This window comes from Artibeus jamaicensis, unplaced genomic scaffold, assembly GCF_021234435.1.
Source record: "Artibeus jamaicensis isolate MK-2021 breed Jamaican fruit bat unplaced genomic scaffold, CSHL_Jam_final contig_391, whole genome shotgun sequence".
NCBI classification, from domain to species: Eukaryota; Metazoa; Chordata; class Mammalia; order Chiroptera; family Phyllostomidae; genus Artibeus; species Artibeus jamaicensis.
The window spans coordinates 17,981,477-18,007,565 of record NW_026521814.1 but is presented as its reverse complement, the minus strand read 5'-3'; the positions used below and the strand labels follow the sequence as shown (position 1 = coordinate 18,007,565).

Below are 26,089 nucleotides of genomic sequence, written 5' to 3'. Positions count from 1 at the left end.
TCTCATGATCTTTAAAAAAAGCATCTGTAGATGATTTCTGTATTTTTATCTGTTATCAACTATCAATTTCTGGGTAGTTTTATTTCATAGTTATCACCAAGAAAGGTATATTTTACATTAAGATAAAATCAAAGTTATGTTTAAAATACATGCCCTGAAGTATGTTCTTTATTTTTTAGCTTCTCTTTTCACATACTGTCTGCATGTGTTAGATTGTACATGGAAAAGTGGCTTTTGCATACAATCATAGAAACATTTGCTTTTATTTGTGGCAGAAACTGGTTGTACTATAACAGGTGGCCAACTCAGAGATCAAAGCAGCTATCGCATGGATGAAGAATTAAGCAGAAATATAAGACCTAAATTTTTGTTAGCATTTACAAATTTATAACTAAAATAGTTGACAAATAAAAAGCAGTACTTTTCTGATTCACGTGGAGAATAAAGTGAACCGGTCATTCTTTGAGTTGCTGCTACAGAGCGGGGAAGGTAGGTAAGTGCTCAGTTTTTATTCACCCAAAACAAAAGCCTTCTCTCTGAATGTGGTTTCCTCCTCCCCCCCCTTATCTGTTTCCCGGTAAGTGTTTGTGTATTCTAAGTGTGTCCCAAAGAGTGTTTTGGCTTGGAGGTGGAGGAGAAACAATGACCTTCCTAGATTTTCAGTTTATCCTCTCAGATGATTTGCAGAACCTTCAACTTCACTAGCAGTGAGCCTGAGGGCTGCAGGACTAGAAACCTGAGGACCTTTGGCCTTAGTTCTCTTTCAAGTCAAGGAAACCCAGGTCCTGCTGCTGCACGGAGCCAGCCGGTCCGCTGCTTATATCTTAAGAACTTCAAAAACAAAACAAAGGCTAGAAAACACCACCTAATCTAATAAGTGATTAAACAGTAGGTGGACAGTTCCATGCCTTTAAAACATTTTAAATTCAGGTTCACCGAATTCTAACAAGTTTTATTCCTGTAGAGTATATTCATGGACTATAGTCCTGTAGACTGTATTTCAAAATAAGAAAGCAATATTTTGTAAAACTAATATAAATTTTTACTTATGTTACAAAGTAATTATATTGAAAACCAAGTGAATCCTGTGATTAGAGATAACTGGGCAGATTTACTCATGTCATGGAAATGATTAACATTGCAGAAATAAATAGCAGATCAGAATTTCTATGCAGGACATCGGCACCTGATAGATTTATATAGCTACTGAGAAAAAAGTCCTGAAGAGCAATTTGCCTATAGTTAGAAATTTGTAAAAAACCTATTATCTTTATTTTTCTTTCAAATAAAAGCAAAATGCTATTCTAAATCTGTACTTCTAACTCTTAGTCTCTTCTTGTCACATTGGCAAAGAGATCATTTATGTGAAAACCTCAAATTTGAATTTGTGGGCAAATAAGGAAAGAAATTAGAAACCTGAGCAGGGAAAGCAGGAAACAGCTCTCAGGGAGTTTTGGAGATTTTCAAAATTACTTCTGCAAGCTCCTGGTTGCTATGATTTTTTTGTCTTTTTATGTTATTTTTTCCCTTTTCATTGAATTTATTGGGGTGACACTGGTTAACAAAGTTATACAGGTTTTAGGTGCACAGTTCTACAACATCATCTAAGCACTGTATTGTGTGTTACCACCCCCAACTTAAGTCTCCTTCCATCACTACTTATCCCCTGCTTTACATTCCTCCACCCTCCCTGCATTCAGCGAATTGTTGTCCTGCAATCTAACCTTCAGTTTCCTAGAGGGTCACCTCAGTTTCTGAGGAAATACTGCATCAGTTAACACATTGGTGGTTTTGCTGTTTCCCTAAGAACTACTCAGAGGCAGACAGTAGTTGGCCAACTCTTTTAGGTTTAACTAGGTTTAAATCAGAGCCAGAGGTTTAGATGAGAGTGTAAGTTTACTTGAAGGTCCATACTTTCCACTCAACATTGGTAACAACTTTTAAAGACCAGCCAAAGCGCTTGGATTTAAATCTCGCATCTGCCTCTTACCAGGTGTATGGTGATGGACAAGTTCCTTAGACTCTGTCCTGAGTGTCTTCTCTTTCAGGAAAATTCATCTACTACAGAGGGTTGTTGTGAGGATCGAATGAGATAGTACAGGCAAAGTGCTTAAGGCAACGTCTAGCATGTAGCATATGCTCATTAAATATTAGCCTCTCTTACTTTGTAGGGAATGGAATTTTAAAAATTAAAACAAGTAATATGATCAGGAACTATTTGAGGATGAACAATGAAAACAATCTTTTTCAACTAATGACAGGAAAAATTCATTGTAGAAAAATGTAAAATTCACATACACAAGCTGAATCACCATCTCACTATCCAAGTTTTCATATGCATATTCATACAGATATATATGTGCCTATGAAAACATATTACACATACATTATGTATTCAGTAAATATATACAAAACAGTAATGGAAATGTGCAAAACTATTTTAGACACTTTTCTCGTGAGACTTCCACATTTTAATGGCTGAATAGCATTCAGTTGTATGAATATCTTTTATTTTACAGAACCAATAGTCCATTATTGCACATTTAGGTCGTTTCCAAGTTTCACCCACATGCTGCTTGGGTAAGCATTCTTTTAGCTAAACTGTGCATGTTATTTCCTTAGGATAAATTCCTGGAAGTAAATTGCTGGATCAAAAATATGCACATTTAAAGCATTTTTCCTTTTCTATATTTGTAAAAAGTATAAAATATAATGCTGATTACAGAGAGGGAAATTATGGAAGTTTATAAGAAAATATTAATCTTATATTCCCTACTACATCTCTCTCTCTCTTTTAAAGATTTTATTTATTTATCTTTAGAGGGGAAGGGAAGGAGAGAGGGAGAGAAATATCAATGTATGGTTGCCTCTCGTTGGTCCCTTGCTGGGAACTGGCCTGCAACCCAGGCATGTGCCCTCACTGGGAATCGAACTGTGATCCTTTGGTTCACAGGCCCACGCTCAATCCACTGAGCTATACCATCCACTGTCACCCCAATAAGTATCTCTCTTTTAATAGGTAACCAGTGTTAAGTTTATTGTGTGTTTTTCACTGTTTTTTTTTCTTATAATGGAAGTGAGGTCAAATTCCTCAGGTTACTTTGTACCTGCTTTCATTCCACTCATTTATACCTTTAACATGAATACCTTTCCCAATCAGAGCACACATCTGACTTGTTCCTTTGTGAGCTGTGAAAGACTGACTCAACCATCTTCCTGTTGAAGAACATGAATATTGCTTCAAATCGTTTTGCTATTATAAATACTGCTGCAATTAACATTTTGAAATCTTTTGATTCATATTTCCAACCAACTTGTTCTCCAGCAGTTACCATTTATATATTCCCCCCAGCGCTGGGACTGGCTTTCTTTCCCCACGCCAGCATTGAGCATTAGTTTTGATCTTGTGCCAATTTAAAAGGCAACAAATGGTATCTTGTTGTGTTGATTTACATTTCTTTGATTACTAATTAGATTGAACTTTCTCATATGTTCATTGGTCAATTTGCATTTCTTCTTTTGTAAAATGCCCATCTTGGGCCTTTTATGTACTTTTGCCACCAATATGTTTCTTTCCTTGATTAAATAGATTACTTAACTGTCATATGTTGCAAATATTTCTAATCAGTTGGCTTTTGCGTGCGTCTTCTATTTTGGGGTCTCTAGGACTTGACTGGCATTAGTTTCAAGGGCGACCTCTGCAGGTTGACACAGTCCTCTCCCTGCATGGCTCTCTCCTCTCCAGCAATTTGCCCAGTGAACTCTAGTCATCTCGGCTTTCCTGGACTCCGGACTCCTCCTCAACTCAGGGACAGTGGCAAGCTCTCCGACAGGTCCCCCACTGTGGCCTAGAAATGTGACGCAATCCTGTGGCTCCTCCGCCACCCATTTCTCAGCAGTCACTGTCCTGTGCCACCGCATGTCTGACATCAGAAAACTGAAGGTTCATATAACTGTGCATTTGAAGTTGTTTCTGACAGAAGGTAAAACCAGTCCCTGAGACTCCATGTTGGCTGGAGTAGAAGTTTTCGAAGTACTTTTGCAAGATCATAACAACATTCCTACTTTGAGAGTCCATCGCAATGGTCCTTTACTAACAATAATTATTTTCTAATTTGTGGTTAAACAACATTTCATGCCACTATAAAATAAAGTCTGATTGTGGTAACATTCAAGTGGATCTTTTTAGATTGGCAGGGATTCATTTTATAATTGCAATAATCTTATTCTGCTTCCTTTTACATATGTGTTACTTTACCTAGAATGTATGTGTTCTTTCCTTTCAGGGTTGTCCAACCTTTTGGGCATCTCTGGGCCATACCGGAAGAAAAGAGTTGTCTTGGGCCACATATTAAATACCTTGCGACACATAATCACAAAAACAATTTCATAATGTTTTAAGTAAATTTACAATTTTGTGTTGGGCCGCATTCATAGCCATCCTGGGCCGCATGTGGCCTGTGGGTCCCAGGTTGGACACCAGTAAACGGTGCCTTCAGCAACCTGTCCTAAACTCAGTTCTGTTGGTGAACTGTATTCTTTCCATTACTTTATCCTGTCCATATTAGTAGCAAGGAGCTTCTTGTGTGATACTCATTTATTACTCCTGAAATGTTGGTTTATGTTCTTAGAATCCTACATACACTGAATATCCTCAGGTTCTGAATGTCTTAGTCCTTGTGTGGCAGAGACTCCCGTCCATTTTTCTATTTTTTATTCTTGGGAAAAGAGACTCGACTTTTCTTCCCTCTCCATCTCCTAAAGGGACTGATACAATCAATAAAATTACAAGTGAAAAAGATGGGGTTTTTACTATTATTTATACATAGAAGATATGGACAGAGTGGTTTTGATTGGAACATTTAATTTTTTTCCAGGTGATTCCAAGTATGACTTGTCATGTAAAGAAGAATTTGTTGAACTCAAGGACATATTCTCTGTCAAACTGAAACGACGTTGCTTTGCAAACCAGCAGGGAAATGGTACTTTATTGGGTATCACACTCTTCATCTGTTTGAAAAAGGAACAAAATAAATTAAAGAATTCTACACTGGATCTTATTAATTTAAGTGAAGACCATTGTGACATATGGTTTAGACAGTTCAAGAAAATTTTGGCAGGTAAGTACCCCTTATGGGAATTTTTAATGAGTCTAGTTTCCTTAATGTGGTTTATTAATCTAAACATGATTTTGTATTTATAAGACAGAAACTCTTGATGATGTTGATGTAGTTTCCTTCTAATCCTAGTTGGTTGAGTGTTTTACTCATGAGAGGAATTTGCATTCTGTCACATACTTTTTCTACATAGATTGAAATCCTATGGCATTTCCCCCTTCATTCTGTTAATGTGTATTACATTGATTTTTAGATGTTGAACCATCCTTGCGATATAGGAATAAATCCTACTTGGTCACAGTGTATAATTATTTTAATGTGTTATTGAATTTGACTTGCTGGTGTTTTGTTGAAGATTTTTACATCATTATTCAAAAGAGATTGGTCTGTAGTTTTCTTTTTCTTATAGTATCTTCATTTGTCTTTGGTGTCAAGTAAGGTTGGCCTCATAGAATAAGTTATGAAGGAAATTCTGAAGACCACTTCTATGAAGAAGATGTGATAATCTGAAATAACACGGTTCTTAAATATTTTCGTTCAGCTGAAAGTTGTTTTTGAAAGCATACTTATTTTTCTATTAACATCTGTTGAGCTTACACTAGAATTTATTTTTCTTTACTGACGCTTTGATGGCAAGTGTATGTGTGAGCTGGGGGGCTTTTTTCTGCCACCCAGAATAAGTTTTTTGAAGTGAATATTTAAGTAGTTGATTTCAGGGTAGATTTTTCTGAAGTTAAATATCCAGAGAAAAGAGAACGTATTTACTAGAATATTATCTCTGAATGACTTCAGTGTATCTGAAAATTTGTGTTATTTATATTTTGTGTCCTAAATATAATGCATGAAAACAAAATGTAACTCAAATGTTTAGAAAGTATCTTGTTAAATAACCAAACTGAGTTTTAGGATTGACTTTTTCTCGTAGATTTGTGCATCTTGCTTTCTTTTTAGCTCATTTTCCCCGTTTGCCAGATTGATCAGGGTAGGGGCAGCTGGTGTAGCTGGCGGTGCACTTTGGAGTATGATGACAGTGGACAGAGATGGGTGCCAGACAGAGCAAGCCTGTGGTGACGTTACACGGTTTCAGGCCAGGCATCCTTAATCAGGAGGACTGGGTGCGGTGCCCAGTAGTGGTACTAGACTTACCAGGGGGATCACTTCAAAATTATAAAAATGCCTAACCACTCTGCTGTACAGCTGCAACTAATATAAAGTAATATTCAGTGTCAAGTGTAACTGAAAAAAAAAAGGGAAGACTGAGAATCCAGGTTAGTCAAGGGCAGCCCACTGATAAGGGTTCACTGATAAAAGATCAGCTGACCTGACATAGTAAAGCAAGATGACCCTGTTACAATGTGACCTCCATCCTTCCTTATTAGCCACTTTGGGACCTTCAAGGAGACCTGATTCTTTCAAGAAAGCAGGAAACCACCACAAGGGCCATAGTTTAGTTTATCTCTTGGAAAACAGAGAATATATACAAGATCTGTCCAGAAAGTATCCAGCCATATACTATGAAAAATAGAGACATTTATTAAAGAAGATAAGAGATATAAGAAACATTCTACACAGGGCAATGACACCTCAGTCCCCTTCAAAGTAGGCACTTTGGGACCTCCCACAGTTCATTCAATCACCATCAGCTGCTCCATCATATTTTCCTGAATTTCACAGATGGTCTGAAATTTCTTCCCTTTCAAAGGTGATTTTAGTTTTGGAAAAAGCCAGAAGTTGCAGGGCACCAGGTCTGGGCTGCAAGGGTGCTGAGGTACCTGGGTGATTTTGATGTTTTATCAAAAAACTGTGCACAAGACATGATGTATGAGCGGGCATTGTCTTGATGAAGCTGCCAATCACCAGTTGTCCATAGCTGCAGCCTTCTGAATCATCCAAATCATTTCTGTGGAGGAATGTACAAGGTTAAAGCAAAATTTTATGCAGATTTGTTGCTGTCCTCTTTCAGTCATTTTGATGTGAAAACCACACAGTACACATGCTGATCAATGGTGTCTAGCACCCCCCCCCACTGACTAGTGCAGTAGTCATCATTGTTCACACACGTGCGTACCAGTCCACTCTCCTGGCTGCCAGGTTACATCTATGTCATGTATGTAGTTCTCATTATATTAACAATACCTGGACTTTTTCTGGACAGACCTTGTATGTATATAGTGTTGGGTGAAAGTAGGTTTGCAGCTGTGAGCACACAAAAGTTTATTTTTGTGTTATTTATTATTATTATTATTTTCCATATGAGCACCTGTAAATCTACATTTCCCCACCCTGCATGTTTAACTTAAAGCATTCCACTTTAACATAAGGTCTTTTGTAGTGTTATTTCATGTCCAGAGAGATTTTTTTAAAGCTGAAATAAAAATGAAAAATTAATAAGATCAAGTGAATAAAATTTCCTAACATTGCCAGTTACTTATGAGACTTCCATGGTCTATAAAATAGGAATGGGCCACTTTATTATGACAGGCAAGCCTCTTCCTTGCACTGAAGGTCTGAGGGTATCTTTTCCCACGGGGCTTATGAAGGGCTGGTGGGGTGATGTGAGAGGCAACTTCCTCAATATATCTCACCCAGAAAGCCAATATTGAGAAAGCAGAGGACCTATCAGCAGAGTTTAATTTAGTAAATGCAATTTTATAGGAGTAGAGGGACCTGTCAGAATAAACTGTTCAAATTTTTTTCAGCTTAATGAACATTTTCTTTTTAAAAAATTATTGTATTGTTCAATTACAGTTGTCTGTATTTTCTCCCCACCCCATCCAAACCCACCTCCCTCCCTTGCTTCCACCCTCCCCCTTGGTTTTGTCCTCAGTGTCCTTTGTAGTACCCTTCCCCCCTTTGTCCCCTCCCCCCCTCTGGCTATTGTTAGATTGTTCTTAATTTCAATGTCTCTGGTTATATATTTTGGCTTGGTCTAGGGTGAACAGGTAGGTGAATTATATCTTTTAGGCTCTCAGTTTTGGGAATGTTGCTTTTTGTGTTTTTCATTTTAAGCGTTGAAGGCAGTAGTAAATGGAGTCATATTCCTTGGCATGATTCTGGAGTGTAGAGTGGTTTATTAATTAAAAGAGAGATGGTTGATCTGCTTGCCTATTGGTAGGCACTTGGGTTGCTTCCATATCTTGGCTTTGTAAATAATGCTGCAGCGAACATGGGGGTGCTTATATTCTTTTGGGTTAGTGTTTCTTCGGATATATTCTTACAAGTAGAGTTGCTAGGTCATAAGACAGTTTCATTTTAAAATTTTGGGGGAAACTATATTGTTTTTCTTAGTAGTTGAACTAGTCTACATCCTCACCAACAGTACATGAGGGTTCCCTTTTCTCCACTTCCTCACCAACCCTTGTTTATTGATTTATTAGTAATCCATTCTGACCGGTGTGAGATGGTATCTCATTGTGGTTTTGATTTGCAATTTTCTGATGATTAGTGATGTTGAGAACTTCTTTGTATGTCTGCTGGCCATCGGTATGTCTTCTTTGGAGAAGTGTCTCTTCAGTTCCTTTGCCCATTTTTAAATTGGATTGTTTCTTTGGTGTTGAGTTTAGAAGTTCTTTATACATTTTGGATATTCACCCCTTATCAGATGTATCAGTGAATATGTTCTCCCATTCTGTGGGTTGTCTTAATATTTTGTTAGGATTTTGTTTATTGCTGTGCAAAACCTTTTTAGTTTGATGTAGTCCCACTTGTTTATTTTTTATATTTACTTATTTTTAGAGGGAGGGGAAGGGAAAGAGAAAGAGAGAGAAACATCAGTGTGTGGTTGCCTCATGCACGCCCCCAACCGGGAACCTGGCCCGCAACCCAGGCATGTGCCCTGAATGGGCACTGAACTGGCGATGCTTTGGTTTGCAGGCTGGCACTCAATTCACTGAGCCACACCAGCCAAAGCTGTGTATTTTTTCTTTTGTTTCCTTTGCCCAGGGACTTGTAAAAGAAAAAATACTGTCATGAGAAACATTCCAGATTTTATTGCCCATGATACTGCCTAGGAGCCTTATGGTTTCTAGTTTTACATTTAAGTCTCTAATCCATTTAGAGTTTATTTGTGTGTGTAGTATAAGAAGGTGGTCTAACTTCATTTCTTTTGCACATATATGTAGACAACAAGGGGACAAAACAGGATTGAAATCCTCTAACACAAATCACCTAACATAAATCATCTAAGACAGGCTGAATAAAGGACAGCTCCATCTGCACTCCTGGTGGACTCAGCAGGTCCTGTGGGAGGGGCCAACTAACAGATCAGTGTGGCCTTCATCCTACACAAGTGAGTGGTGGAGGCTCCAAAGCTCTTCACCAAATGTTATGTTATACCTACTCTTCCTTTTTAAAGTTACAGTATTAATGTTTGTTTTTTGACATTTCCTTGATTTTTTTCTCCTCAATTTTCTTTCACTTTCAAATCCATGTAATCCAGGCATTCATTAAACTGCCTGTCATCTGAGAGTCAAATAGGATTGGCTCAAGCATCACGCCCTGTGTCTTTCTTTCCCAGTCTTTCCGGGATGAGGGTAATTGCTTACTTCTTCCTGGTCTGCTGGCTCTGGTTTCCATGGAGTATGGTCTGTTTGTGGATTACCTTCCTGTCTCACATCCATGTCTTGGCTCAGTGCTACACTGAATCAAGTTTGGCAGTTGGTGATTATCCATTGGTTTCCAAATTTGTTTGTAAAAAGGCCCCCACCCAAGGAATTTGTGTTTGAAGTAGACCTAACTTAAGTTCAAGGCCAGTGGTGGGGGGAGGTAGGAACTCACAGTTGAATATTAGGCATTACTACTTTTAAATCTGAAGAACTTGGTTTTAACTGATGCTATGGCAAGACCAGGAGATTAAATTTTTTTTGCATTGATTTATTTGAATGTTGTCTAAATCAGTAAATAGAATTATTTTCTTGCCATCCTTGTACAACTTTCCCTGTTTTCCTCCTCTGTGAACAAAAACCTGAGGAAGACATGGAAAGACTCAACTAGTTTTCCGTCAGTCTGACAATGGTAATTTTAGTATTATATATTTGGATATTGAGTTACTTAAAAACATGCACATTTATATTTTAAACTGGAGCAACAAATAAGATGTGATAAATTTTTGAGGAAGGAGCAAATTGGCAGTACTAGAAGGAAGTCAACTTGCAAATACTTTAAGTTTTAAGACTAACTGAGAAAGACTGACCAAGTTAAAGTGGGTTTGTAAATATAAAAAAGGAATCTTAGAATTATTTCTCTTTTTTTTTGAAATTAGTCCTTTTAAATTGTAATTTTTAATGCACTTGATCACAGCATTTTAAAAATTCTTAGCAATATAACACCATAACTTTATTTACTAGTAGTCAATATAGGTTAATTCATCAAACACACATTTTGTATCAGGTACCGGGTTAAGTGCTGGGAGTACAACAAGAATGAGATGTGACCCAGGATAAAACACTTTGCCCTGGGAGACAAAGAAACTTTTATTGTAAATGTGTTAAGGACCACCTGAAGATATGAACAAACTTGTAAGGATCATACCCATTGATTATTGATTCAAAAATTCACATCTGTAAAAAAGTGTAATTAAGGCTGATAGGTAGTTAGTGATAAGCCTAATACATAATGATTGTGGTGAAAGTCACTTAACACAGTCTTTTCTGCTTCTCCTACATGTGTGATACAGATGTAGGAAAATGTAAAGATTACAGGCGCAATCTTTACATTTACCCTGTACATTAGATATGTTAATTTTATTCAGTTAGGGTGTGATCAGTCTTTGCATATTTGGGTTTCCTAGAAATGGTGAATTGTAAGCTCTTCTGGATCCTGCACCAACCTTTCTTCTAGCCACTAGAGTCTGTACTTTAAAGCACATTCACGTTTGGGATATATTATAGTATCTTATTGGAGACATTTAGCAGACTGGCATTTGGACAGGAATAACCTGAAGAAGTGAGGAAGAGTCTGTGCGATGGGAATAGATGAAAGCTTGCAACGAAATAGTACAGAATTAAAAGAAAAGCAAAGGACTAAATAAGGACTATTGGGGGATACTCAAATATTAAAATAGGCAGAGAAGACCTGGCTGGGCGGCTCAGTTGGTTGGAGCATTGTCCCATACACCACAAGGTTTTTAGTTCCATCCCTGGTCAGGGCACCCACCTAGGTGGTGGATTTGATCCCTGGTCTGGGAATATACAGGAGGCAACTGATCAATGTTTCTCTTCTTCTCTCTCCCTGTTTTTCTCCCTCTTTTTCTGAAATCAAATATATCCTCAGGTGAGGATTTAAAAAAGTAAGCAGAGAGGGTAATAGCTTTAACTATGAAAATCGAAATGGTGAAGGCATAGAAGAACCCTTCTAGTACAGGACCATGGAGTTTGGGGGTTATTTTGGGCTTCATTAATTTATTTTTAATATTTAATGATTACCTAGAGACAGTGAACAAAGGTATTTTTAGCATGTATTTGGTTATTTCTGATCATTTTGTTTCATTTCTGTTGCTAATTTCATAAATAGGCAAATAAAAATGTCATGTTTACTTAATGCATTTTGTCCTTGTAATGAAGCCTGCTCTTTTTACTTAACAGCCTCACTCAGTTTTCAGATATAAAAAAATAAAATGGAAAAATTACTTGCTTTTTATTCCCGAGAAGAGTTATTTTTCCTAGTTTCCCCTAGTTGTCAAATCTGTTTCCTATGTGATGGTAATTTGATAGCCAAAAGTCAGACTTCTTAAAAACATGATTTTGTTTAATACTTATGTTGACTTATATAAGAAAATCGTGGTGCAGCATATTTGGGGTTTTTTTAAATCTAAGTGGTATTAACAATTACATTCTCATGAACCAGGAAGATATTTTTCTTAGTAGAAGAACAAAATAATGTGATATTTTACTTGGACATGCTGCCACATGATGTACTTATAAGCAAAAATGAACCGGAAATCAACATTATAATGATTCTTTTAAAAAGAGCAGTTGTTGTATGTTGAAAATATAATGGCTTCAGACATTTGGTTAGGCACTTCTTCAATTGGCAACACTTGTCTCCTTAGAGATGAGTTGTTTTCTACAAGAACATTGTGTCTGAAATAGGGACAGTTTCTCTTTTGAAGCACCAAAAAAGTAATGTGTGACCTTTTGTTTTATGACCAGTTGAGTTGGGCGTTAAAATCACGCATGCCACTTCTGAATAAGTTTTTATCACCAGGATACATTATAGCGATATGAAGACTGATTAAATATGTATTACCTCATTTACATTTGGGGAACACTGAAGCCCAATCCCATTTGAAGTTCTGCGTCCAACACAGATCATGTGACGTCTGCCTCCTGCAGTGGCTTCCCACTGGGCTCTGTGGGCTGTCACCGCCATCCATCCCGCAGGACGTGCCTCCCTGGGCAGGACCCACACCTGCCACTCGCTCTCCAGTCAGGGTCCCTCCTCACTGATGTGCTTAATATTTACTAGTGCTGAGTAAGGCTTTGTTTCAACAAGGCTTGCAAAGCAAAAACTTTTGAAAATCTCTGATTTAGTCAGCCGTGGGATGATAACCTATTAGCATATTTTAACCTGTCATGCCTGTTTTGGTTCACCTCCAGGCACACAGAGACTTCATGATGTTTTCTAGGCACTGAAGTGTATGTTCACTGTGGCCAACAGACTTTGAAGTGTAAGAGATTGTCTGTGTAATTTTATTCTTTTCAATATGTCACTTATTAAATAATATATTTAAGTGTATTTTCCTTTCTATAATTTTATAAGACATTGCATATCAATCAACTTACAAATAGAAATTTATTTTATCAAATGAAAGATTGAATTTGAGTTAAAAATGAGTTTACTTTGAAGTTTTCTTTCTTTTCCTTGAACTTCCTCAGCTGGACATTCAGAAGAAAACAGTGAAATTAAACTTATTTCATTATATTCATAATGATTAATAGCACTGTTTAGCTCTTCAAAAGACATTAACATATTAAGAGGAAGATTTTTTAAAAACCGAATCTCCAATTTCATCAATTTTGTAAATGAAAATATATTGTTGTCATGAAAAATTTGCTTAACAAAGAATAGAAAAATTATCTTAAACTTAGGGAGTTTTATATTTTGAGATGTTTCCATTCTAGCAGTCAGCAGTGTGAAAAATCACCATGAGTAAGAGTCTGCAGACATAACGAACTGAGCAGTAGATCCCTTAGAACTTCATGCGATAGAACAAGCAGAGAATATGAAATGTGTATTTAAATGATCAAACAAAAAGAGAAATTGAAAACATCAGAGTAGAATGAAATAAAAACAAACAGCATTTGTGCTGTGACGTATGCGTGTGTGAATTTTGTTTTTAAAAATTCATCCTTCTTAGGACTTGCTGTTCTTGAGTCTGAAAATTCAGAGGCTTTGGTTATATAGGTCTGGATGGCCAGAGGCCTGGGTTTCCCTGAGAAGTCCCTTCAATGTTTCTAAGGCGTTCCCCGGGCCAGAACCACAGATGTCAAAGATTTGAACAACACAGGTTTGATTTAATGAACATACATAAAATTCTGCACTGCACACTTACCAAAGCTACCTTTGCCAGGATTAATTACAGGTGGCAGATCATTATATATTCTTATTGTGTTAAATATTCTTAAATGTTGGCCGGCACCTATTCCTGAGTCTTGTAATGTCTTCACTTCTTCCCTGGGACTGCTTCACAAAAGCCTGTCAATAACTGACAAGAGTGCCAAGGGTTTCTCTTGTTGCTTTATAAGTTTCTTATTAACATCAGCTCTAACTGGTACCCATGACTCTTCTAGCTGAAGGCAAAGTAGAATCATCCCTTTACAAACTGTTAATGCTGTTAATACTTGGGATGAGTGACCGAAGACCACCTTCCCAAGCGGTTCTCCCAGGTTTCTACAGCATTTTTATCCTAAGGGAGGAATCTATTTTTGCATGTAATTCATTATAATTATACTTAAAAACAAGTAATTAGTGACTGAAGAAAATTATATTCCTGCTTCAGTCATTGAGAGTATCTGGAGAATAGGATTTGGTTGGTTCTCAAGTTATTTCTGGTATATTTCAAATTCTTTTGCTAGGTAAAACTCCTTTGACTGTGTATTTTGTGTAACTAAATTTCTTCCCTGGAGAAAAAAAAATGAGGTGTGCTTTGTCATATCTTATGTGATTATATTCAAAAGGCTAAATAAGGATGTCTCTAAATATAACCAGTAAAATGTTGAATGGTTTTTATGATATTAAACAAAGTAGCTAACATTATTTCCTTTACTGAATTAGAGAAGTCATTGTTTTAAAAATTGAAGTCTTAATAGCCAACATTTATTAACCATTCACTATGAGCCACTTTTGTAAGCAATTTTTATAAATTAGCTCATTAAATCTCATAATATTGGCATTAGGAACCATGAATACATTCTCATAAAAAAAGAATATGTGTTTTGCTAGGTTTGAAGAATTAAGATAATGCATGACTTAGCAAATAGTGGAATTAACTAAATTTATTATTATTGCTATTTTTCTCATTATCATCTCCTAGTTTATATATGAGAAAATGAAGGCTTCCAATAGGCTAATCTGAGGTTAAATAACTAGTATGTGGTAGAGGAGCCCTGAATGTGTGCGTCTGTATGTGTCAGAATCTGCAGCAGGCGCCCTTGGTCCCTGTTCTCTTGGCCCCCAGGTCAGTGGCGTCCTCTACGGTCCCTAAGTATATTTCCTTTACAGTTTTGAGTCTATCCCAGAAAAAGAACTTCAAACATGTTTTTTAAATCCTTGCGTAAGGACATTTTTTCCATTACTTAGAGAGAGAGAAAGGAGGATGGGGGGTGGTGGAGAGAGAGAAAGAGAAACATCTATATGAGAGAGAAACATCAACTGGCTGCTTTCTATTAAATCCCGGGACTAGGAGTTGAACCAGCAACCCAGGTATGTGCTCTGAGCAGATATTGAACCTGCAACATGTCAGTCTATGGGACCACAGTCCAAACAAACTGAGCCACACGAGCCAGGACTCAAACACTTTTCTTGTTGGAAAAGAGCTACATCATCTTGTTTGAAGAGTATTCTCTTCTGTTCGTTTTCCAACATTATGAGTCAGAACTCTAGGGTCTTTGAGTTCTAAAGTTCACCCTTAACATTAGAGTAAGATTGCATTAGTAGCACAGTGCATTTCTCAATCCTTAGAAAAATTCTCATCATGACTCTCACTATTATTAAGACTTCACAAGTGTCTTAGAATAAATTGGGCATGTGCTATGAAAAGATTGCAGAGGTAATCTTCTTTATTAGTTGAGGAATTTAAAAACATGCGTTAAAACACTGGTTCGTGACTGATTTCCAGGCTTTCTCTTTAGCAGAAGAATTTCACAAAACACAAATGCTTACAGCCTATAAGAAAGATTTGAAAATTGGATCAGTCCTAAAATGAGCATATAATGGATTGTCATTTAACAACTTTTCACAGGAAAAAAATGAAGTAAAAACTAATAAAGCAGCATCCTCACAGTTTGCGTAAGTAGGAAGTACATAATATTTCATCTTAAGTGACAAATTATTATTAAGCCCCCGGCATTCATTAGACTACCGTTAATAGTAGTGAGATTGTGTCAAACTTAGATATATGTGACTCAAGGAATTTTATTATAATATTGCGTGAATGTATTTATTGCTGTTTGAATAGGCAGGTGGATGTTTGCCATGACTACGTGCTGCAGCATTGTGATATTTTGAAATCAACTGCATTTTCTCCTTATTTACCACCATTCAAGAAAAACACATCTATTTTTACATTTTTATTTTTGGGGAAGCTACCTTAAATGGAAAATTATGTATTTTGAAAAGTACGTGTTCTGTTTCTAGTAGTCAGACACTTGTGTTGTCTTCCCAGCGAAAAGAGAAAGAAGGGCCCCCAGGAAGCCTGTTCTCATGGCCAAGGTCCTGGGCTCTCTGCGGGCTGTGCTCGTCTGTTTGTGCTGGGCTCAGTGCCTTCCCACTTGCTAAGAGGCGAAGCTCTGAACCTCCATCTGTTTGGAGCACTCCTCGACTCTTGTTTGCCCACTGAAGTCCAGTTTGCAGAGCAAGGCTGGGTGTAACCAGCAGAACCCCTGCAAATCTGACCCATACAGCAAGAGCAGACACTCCCTCTTTTCGGGCGGGTAGCACTTCTCATACCTCTTAGAACGTGCGATCACTCACATTCTGATTTTTGGCTTAGCGGATGTTACCTTATTAGACTGGAAGCTCATTTGGGCTCAGTGGGTTTTTGCTTTTTTTTTTTGAAGCATGGGTACTTGCCAGGCTAACTCACTAAAGGTAAGAGGAGTGAACTCAGTATATTGCTTGTCTGGCATTAGGTATTGCCTAGCTACTTTTCACATGAACCAACTCATTTAAACTTTACCACACACTTTGTGTCAAGACTTGAATCCCCATGGACAGCTAAGGAAACAGAACTGTGACACTGCTGGGCTTGTCCTTAGTCCTGCAGCTACAAAGTGGGGGAAGGAGCTTGAAAACTAGGCTTTTCTAACGGAAAAATCTACCTTTTTTTCACTGTACTACACTTCCTTCCCAACAGAAAAATTTGAAACCGTAATGTATTTTTTTAGAAGAGTAGTATTGGTTTCTTGAAAGACAAAGTTTAACTGACTATGTTTTGTTTTTGGAACTAAGTATATTATCAAGTCTATTTTTTTAAACAAATGTTTGAGACCGGGTGTCTCTGTCTTGCTATGGAATTGTGCTGGACAGAGATAGTTACGCATCAATTGTTTTAAGCAGGGGGAACGATGATAAAACACTTTAGTTGTATTGTAACAGTACCTGCATTCAAGTCTGTTTTTCAATAAAAGTCTGGGCAGCACTGGGAAGGATGTCATCAGTGAGCCACACAGGTTGAAGCATTTCTGGAACACGAGAAGCTGTTGAAATTGGTTAGCTGGGAAAGACAGCTAGTGCTGAAACCTCAGTGTGGATGAAGGAGAGGTTCCCTCGGAAATCTAAGCGGGCAGGGCTCGCGCGGTCCCCGGAGTTGGAGCAGTCAGGCCGGAAGGCTAAGAGCAGCGGGACAGGATGTGGGCTCCGTTTGTACCAGAGGTTCTCTTTCCGAAAGGAAAGTGGAATTCTTTAGACACTCTGCATCCCCCTATCAAAAATGAAGATTTCCATTTTGCAATACATAACGACTTTCAAGTTCAAGCTCCACAAATTGGTTTTGAAACTTTTTAAATGGATCACCCCAGATACTAATCAATCTATCAGAAATAGAATGATTTGGCTTCGACCGACCCAGACGGGTGGAAAGGATGAGCGCCCTAGGGTAGCAAGGCTGGGTCCTCTTTCTCTTCTCCTCTTTAAAAAAAATAAATGTAACAGGTTATATTTTTAAAATTTAAGGTATATATCATTTTACTTTGATATTTTTGTGTATTGTATTATGGTTGCCATTAAGGTAATCTTTATCATGTTATATCATTACAGTACAATAGTATTGTCTGTATTAATTATATTCTGTGCATTGGATCTCTGTGGCTTATTTACTGCCCTTCTGTCACTCATATCCACCTATGTCCCGTCCCCTGGTAGCCAGCATTTTACTATTTTTTTCTTTACAGGTTTGATTATTTTAGAGTCCATGTATAAATGATATCATACCATACTTGTCTTTCTCACCCTGACTTATCTCACTTAGCATAATGTGCTCAGGGTCCATCCATGTTGTCACGAATAGCAGGACATTTCCCTTTCTCATGGCTGAATAGCATTCCAATGTGTATATATACACATCTTTTCTCTGGAAGGACAATTGCATCATTGTGGAGTTTGCGAATGTGGCATTGTGACCAATGGAATTTTCCCTTAGGTAATCTGGGTTTTGTTCCCAGCTTTGCCACTTACTTGGCTGCGGACCTTATCTTCTCTGAGCCTTTTGACTCTGGTCGGTAAAGTGAAGTGGGCAATAACAACCTCGCTAGGTTATTGTGATACTTAAATGTGTAATGTGTGTCAAGCAGCAGGCACTCGATAAAAGTAACTCTTCTTACCGCTTAGCTCTTCTAAGTTTTTTGTTGAACTTCTTAAGAATTCACTGTCCCAAACCCGTTAGCCCACGAAATCAAGACTAAGTTTTAGTATCATCTTTTCAAAGAGGAGGATAAGGACTGTCAATTCTCTAGTAGAATATATGTATATTCTACTAGACTCACATACACACACATATATTTATATAAATGGAATTCATCATTATCATCATTATTATGATTTCTTGCTGTGCCAGGAAGTATACTGTTTCATATTATACCAAAAAACATTTTCACAACATCCCTAAGACAGGTACTGCAATCATTACCATTTTTATATGGAGATAGAGGGGTGGAGAATTTGTACAAGGTCACATAACTGTGAAGTTATGGAGCTGGGATTCAAGCCACAATCTGGCTACACTGCCCACGTTCTTCGTCCACCACACTCTCCTGACACACTGCAGTGGACACCACCATCTGTAATGTTGCTTCAAGGAGAATCTGTTCTTAACTTGGTAGAGTCTATTAGCTGCTATCTTTGATTTATTACTCAGATCGTGCGTTTCCTTTTACTGCTTTCCTGGCTGCATATGTAATTGGGCATTAAATATATAAAAACTCAAAATATGGTAGGTGCCAACAAAGTAGTTATTCATGGTTAATGCATATGTAGTCTTTTTTATATGTTTGAGGGCTGGGTTGGCTCTGAAATATTTAATATTTGATATTAATTATGAAATATATTAATATTATTTAATATTAAGATCATTTCACTAATGTTATGCAATTGCTAACATTTTCTTGTTAACTAGCAGTCTATAAGTAATAATTGAAGCTGATCAGAAAATTTTAGATCTGTCAGACTTGGAAGATGAGAGAAGAATGAAAGTGTTTTTGTTGTGAAATCTGCTGGATCAAGTGGGGGTGGAAAGAGAGGAGAGCGGGCTTCAATTTCCTGCACTGGTGTATGTGAGCTCCTGGGACCGAAATAAAGGGGCAGCTTTAAAGAAAAAGACAAGCCGTTTCCCTTTATACAGATTGAGTTTTCTTTGAGATGTAGAGGTGAAGACACTTGGAGGAACCCCTTAAAGCTGACTCCTATGTCCTTTCAACCTGCTGCCATCAATTTTGTGAGCATTTCTTCAGTTTTTGCACCACAGGATATTCCAGGCTTATCAGCTACCTTTTCTGCCCTGGCCATGGAACGAGCCATTTTTCTAAGTAGTTTTGCCTCCTTTTAGTGGGAACAGTATTGGGAAACCAAAATTTGAGTGCTATGTGTGTGCATAGCTCTTACGTTGTGATAACTTTTAGGTTCTTGCAACAGGCAGGGCTAGAAAATACTGATTAGAAATCAGGACTTTTACATTTGATAACTCTAATTCCAGTCCAGTCCTGTAGGATTATTTCTTGTTTCTCTTCTTCCATACTAAGAACCCTGCCTCCCAGTAACTTTTGTCTATTTGCTCAGTCATATAATATACAAAAGTTGGCTCAGAATAGCTGCAACCATGCCTCTATCCAAAATAAACCCACTAAAATAAGTTCAAGATTTGGTGGTGGTTCTTTTTTTGGCATCCTAAACTGAAAGCATGTATTTCGAATGTAAATCAACTCAATGAGAACTGACATCTTGGACCAGAACGCATGTGGCAAAACTTTTCATGCAGTTACTATAGTCTTCCAAAACGGAAATCCCGAAGCAATGTCATTTTTGATACACATCCGGTTCCTGAGCCTTTTTTGAAGCCTCTTTCTACTTTCCGGTAAAAGGAAGAACCGCCACCTCCCAATATCTGATCACCCTCAGTACCTGCTCAGGTTCGCTATCCTCCACCATCCTGCTGGAGATATCTGATCTCTCTGGTCTGTTAGGTGGTTTTAGTCAAATCCCCCTTATCTCTGATTCTTAGTAATTTTCCATTCACTGACCCCCTCCCTCTGCTATAAATTCTCAGTTGCCAATTTTTATTCCCAAATGAACCCAGCTCTATACTGAGGTCTTTTTCTGTTATAGAGACTGAAGGACTCTATAATAGAAGCCTTCTATTATAAATGCTGTGAATAAAATCTATTTTTACCATTTTATTGACTGTTCAGCTCAGGTTTTTCTTTGGCAACTTATACATAAATTTTTTCAAGAATCTTTATTTTTGCAGTGGAACATATGTTCTTGGAATACTAAACACTGTGATTTTTCAGTATATTTTGAGGCCCTGCAGAGAAGTAAAAACCTTAAAAGATATACACACACATGATCCAGAGAAATAATTGTGAAAAAGCTTTCTAACTGATAAAGATCACTGAATTAAAAAGTGTTCATGAAATTATTCCCAAACATTTTAATAGTTAATTTTGTAGTTTCTGAAGGATTTTAATGTACAATTATCAAATTGGATTTTTTTTAATCTAGTGCTATTTAAATGCTAATTAGTTATTTCAGCTAATGCTGTGGTCTACTTCTAAGAAGAGCAGGAAAAAAACCCACAACTTTCTCTAAAGCCAGTAACGTGTTTCTTTCTACTCTGAATTTTTAATTGGAGGAAATGGTTTAGTGAAATAGGTCTGCTTGATAGTGTCTTGCAAAAAAAATTGAAATTCACTTTACCAGATTACAAAAATCTGGTAAAAATAAATGGATGATGTATTTGGTTGAATTTGTTTTCTTTTTTTGTTGTGCTTTCTGCTTGTTTACTCTTGCTCTATCTATAGTCTTGACACCTTTATTATTTAAATGCTGAAGTATTGAGGTGAGTAATACCAGCAGCAGGAAGTTTTTTCTATTAATTGCTGTTCAGTCTATTTCAGCTGTTAGGAAGATGTGTTTCATCGGTGGGCTGCATGTGAATTTAGAAGTTATTGGGCTTGTCACTTTAAATCATATAGCGCAGAGTTATTTTCATCTGTATGTGCAGAGATGCACATAAACTTTTGCTGATGGTAAAGTAAAATTGATGCATTTAATATAAAATATCTCCAGCTCTGAGCTCTGCTGGGAAGTTATGAGATCTTATGGGTGAAAGGCTAGGTTTTTACCATCACTGTTACACATTAACTGGGTATAGTTTAATATTAATAGCTCCTGAGAACTGTGGCAAAACTGACGTCTTTATTTCCCGTGTTTGGGTTTGTTCCTTGCAACAGTTTGGTTGGTTTTCTGTATAAAGTGGTTGTGAGTTTACACAAGACTGTGACAAGGTTCTGGGCTCTTAACGCTGATGAGCACCATGCGTTTCCATCGTGCTGCTCTCCAAACAGCACAGATGTGAGCCTGGGAGTGGCGTCCCCCGCAGCTCTCAGGAGCCTTTGTTTGGAGAACACCCTGATTAACCCCCACCCTTCATGGTTCATTGGCTCACTGATAGATCAAGTTTAAACTAGTACATATTAGCACATTTGTTACTAACAGGCGAACAGTTGGCCATCCTGTTTTACATTGCTGGTGCATTGGGAACTGGCATGCTAAAAGGTCTATACTCTAGAGTATGAATTGAGAGCTTACCAAAGGACTGAGGACCAAGTCAGTTGCATGTTGATGTTGAATCCTACCTATATTTTAATCTTTGCCGATCTATTTGGGGAATGTTTGTACTATTGTCAAATTAAGAATAAGTAATAATTATCACTTTGAAATTCGTTTTGTCAAGGAGTTCAGGGGATCTCTGTGTCTCAATACAACTTTCATATTAAACAGTTTGTCATCATGGGATAAAAGAAGGGCAAGGTCATGATTGCCTGATGCTTTGAGTTTGTCATATTGAAAAACATTTTTTACAGAGTCCTTTGTACCTTGTGATTTTATATAAATCTTTATAATATACTGTATTGCTGTATTACATGGAAATATTTAGTGTTTGGGCAGGAGGGCCAGGTTGCACATGTCTATTTTCTCATGAACAAAATTAATCTTTTTATTAATAAATACACAAGTAAATAAAATTTCTTAAAATTCAAAGAGTTCTCTCCTCTTTAATACCTTCCTAACCTAGTTTTCAACGTCTCCAAATGCTTTTCTCTTGTTATATTATAGTTCTTTTCATGAAGGGTAGGTTGATCTAACCATTTGACAGTCTCAGATGGTGAATTTGGTTTCAGCAGCATCTTCACTCACCAGAACCACACCTGTGGCGACCCGCTTCTTTGCCTTTTCCTTCTCTTGTGAAATGAGGAAGCACCAAGTGCCCTGTTGAGGCTGAGGGATGGCACTGAGTGTAAGCCTAGGATATGACAATTGAGGTTACTTTTCAAAACCAATCAGTGCCATGTAGACTAAGGTCAGTTTATTCCAGGGTCACGTTCTGATTTTTCCTATAACTAATAGTGTATTTGTGGAAGGCAACCTAATTTATTTTAGGTTCTGAGCAGAAAGGTCAGCATTTACTTTCATTGCTGCTGTAAAATTTAATTTAGAAGAGATTTCACCAGCTCTGAAATATAATTCTTCTGTTGGTTTAAAAATTGTAGCTATGGGGAGTATGAGATAGGGATTGAATTTTTATTTTTTAAAAGCTTAATTTGGCAGCAATGAGGTTGTTAGCTTTTACATGCCTAATGTTTCTTTCAAAGGATTTAAATGCCTATTGCAAAAATCATATATTTTTATAAATCTTTGGTTCTTTGTGAAGTATTGGCCTTTTAGCCCTCTGGTTTTATTTTAGGAATTAATATAACTGTTTTCATTTCTGGACTTCCTTTACATCACAGCAATTTAAAAAGGAAAGCTTTTTGCTTAAATGATTGTTTGCAGGATTGATATTTTGTTTCTTAACACAATTGGAATTGCAGTTTATAATTTATTTTTCTTTAACTTTTAGTTTATTTTAAAAGACCATTAATTCAATACATATTTTATACACAGGTATATATGTATATATCTACAAGTGTTGATATGTACACATATACACATATGTACATACATGTGTGTAGGCGATATCTACTATATGCCATGTACCATTCTAGGAACTAGTAACACAGTAGAACCACACAGTCTTTGACCTCAGGTAGCTTAGCTTCCAGTGGTAGCTGGGTGTCTCAGTCTGTTTGGGCTGAAATGACAAAGTACCATAGACTGGGTGGCTTACAAGGAATTTATTTCTCATAGTCCTAGCAGCTGGAAGTCTGAGTTTAAGGTGCCGGCATGGTCAGGTTCCGGTGAGAGCCCTCTTCTTGCTCTGTCTCCACGTGGCTGAAAGAGAGCTGGAGAGCTCACTGGGGTCTCTTTTTGAAGAGCACTAATCCCATTCATAACAGTTCTACTCTCATCACTTAATCACCTCCCAAAGGCCCTACCTCCTAATACCTCACATTGGGAATTAGGCTGTCAACATGGAAATTCTGGGGGACACAGGCATTTAGTCTATATGAAAAAGAAATTGAAAACATTAATTATATTTCTATGATGTCATGTGATGGTAAGTACTACCAGGCAATGGGATGAAAGTATTTGCTGTTATGTGGCAATGATCAAGGGTAGATTTATTGGCTGTGAAGTTTTAGAAGAGAGTTGTAAGTAAAAGGAAAATTGTGCCCTTTGTGACAGCATGGATGGACCTGGAGAACATGATGCTAAGTGAAATAAGCCAGTCAGAGAAAGACAAACACCATATGATTTCACTCATATGTGGAATCTAATGAACAAACTGAACTAATAATCAAAACAGAGACAGACTCAGAGAGAGCAGATGACAGCTGGGGGTGGGGAGGGGAGGGTGGTTAGTGGGTGGAGGGATTGAGTGAAAAGGAAAAAGGACTCATGGACCCGGCAACAGTGTGGTGATTGATTGCTGGGGGCAGGGGGGATATAAAAGGGCTAAATGATAATGGAAAAAATACAATAAAGGTTAACTTTTTAAAAAGAGAGAAAAAGAAACACGTACAGATTTATAAAAAAGAAAAGGTAATGGGAAAAATGGAGCCATATGGATATCTAAGAAACATGTGTTCCAAGCAGAGGGAACAGTGAATGCAAAAGGTTGAGCAAGAAAGCCTTGTACAGAGTCAGGTCAGCAGGGAGCAAAGTAATGAAAAACAAGGTCACAGAAGTGACTGGGAGTAAAGCATGAAGGATCTTGCCAGCTTTATTTGGTTTTTGACTTTTATTCTGGGGAAAATGGAGGGGGCACTTGGGCATTTTAAGCAGAAGAGTGACATGATATCCCCTGTGCTACCAGGTGGAGAACAGACTGAGCGGGAGAGAGGATGGAAGCAGGAGGCTGGTTAAGGGAGGGTGGGCGTAATCCAAATGAGACGGTGACTCAGAGCAGGGTAGGAGCAGGGGCGGTGATGTGAAGAGGTCAGATTTGGATTGGTTTTGAAGACAGAACTGGTGAGGTTTATTGACTTAGTGGATATGGGCTATATTGAGAGAAAAAGTCAAGGATGATAACAAGATATTTTTCAGTATATTATGAGAAAATATCAAACATATAAAAAATATTACAATGGGTACCTATATTTCTACCACCTAGTTTCTACAGTTCTTAATGTTTTTCTATATCTGCTTCAAACACCTTATTTTGTCATTGTGTTTCATAGTAAATTTTAGACATCATGACATTTCTCCCAGAAATAGTTCAGTATGTATGTTTTAAAAAAACATTTAACAAATATTCAAATATCATTCTGGATAATAGTTACTTACTATCATCTAATACCTGGCCCATATTGAAACTACTCCCATATTTTCCCAAATGCCTTTTATAGCTGATTTGTACCAACCAAGTGTCCAATCAAGGATTATTCCTCGCAGCAAATGTATTTAAGCTAAACCATTCCATCCCTCACCTTTATTTTGACATTGACTTATGAAAGAGACATTGGATTATTTGTCAGGTAGACAGTCCTCCCAGGTGGTGGCTGTTTTCTTGGTCTTCCAGAATCCATAGATTTCATACAACTGGTTCTAGAGGTGTTGTCAGCGTTCCAAGGTCTTCCTTGCAGCTCACTGTTATTCTGGGACCATTTTCTCAGTCTGCTGTCTTAAAAGTCCTTGGCATTGAAGCTCAACCCATCAGACACCACCAGCTCCACTACTTGTTCAGTCCAGTGCAAACTACTGTGTTCTTCTCCCAGCTCTGAAGACTTAGTTCCTATTATGTCACTCCTTTCAGCACTACTGCAGTCATAATTGTGTGTGTTTTGTAGAAGTTCTGTTTTTGTTGTCTTCTTTTTCAAAGACCTTGAACTGCATTTCACTTGACCCACCTCCTCCCATAATCATATTTCTTGATCTAGTGGTTCTCTAAGTGGGGTCCCCAGACCAATATTGTCCATATCACCTAGGAACTTGTCATAAAGGTGAACTCTCAGACCCCACCCCAGACTACTGAGTCCAAAACACTGGGACCAGGACCCAGAAGTCTGCATTTAATAAGCCCTTCAGGTAATTCTGATGAATAAGGAAGCTCATCAAATCTTGTTATGATGAGCTGTAACTCAGTCTCAGTTTCAAGCATCTTACCCTCCATGCGCTCTGTCTTCCTAGCCCACTTGTTCTGCTCTCCCAACTTCTGAAATCCCTCAGCTTCACTGAGAGCACAATTTATAGACTCTACCCCTTTCTCACTAGTCCTCACCCCTCTTATGTCCTCACTTCCCTTCATCCAGACACACATTTGACTCCTCTTTGACTGTTCTCTTTCTCAGGCCATATCCAAAAAGCAAACAATTCCTATCAGCTTTCCCTTTTAAATATATCTGGAATCTAACTTTAAAAAAAATTGTCATACCTGATCCAGAATCACACATTGCATTTAGTTGTCATCACTTTAACCTTCTTGAATCTGGAATAGGTGCTCTGCTTCCCTTTGTCTTTCATGGCTTTGGTTTTTTTAAAAAAGGAGTTTAAGGCAGTTTTATTTGAAGAATGCTCCTCAGTTTGTGTTTGTCTGAGTGTTTTATCATGTTAGGTCCACATTATGAATTTTGGGGAGGAGCACCACAGAAGTGGTGCTGTGT

General features: G+C 37.6%; 1 protein-coding gene across 1 annotated transcript in view; it reads left to right on the top strand.

Moving 5' to 3' along the window:
• The window catches only part of CERKL (ceramide kinase like), a 100,122-nt gene that overhangs the window by 40,239 nt on the left and 33,794 nt on the right, over positions 1-26,089 (top strand). Inside the window, exon 2 of the mRNA XM_037130050.2 lies at positions 4,878-5,120. Within this exon, the coding sequence (XP_036985945.2) occupies positions 4,878-5,120 (243 nt within the window). The remainder of the gene's footprint in view (positions 1-4,877; positions 5,121-26,089) is intronic.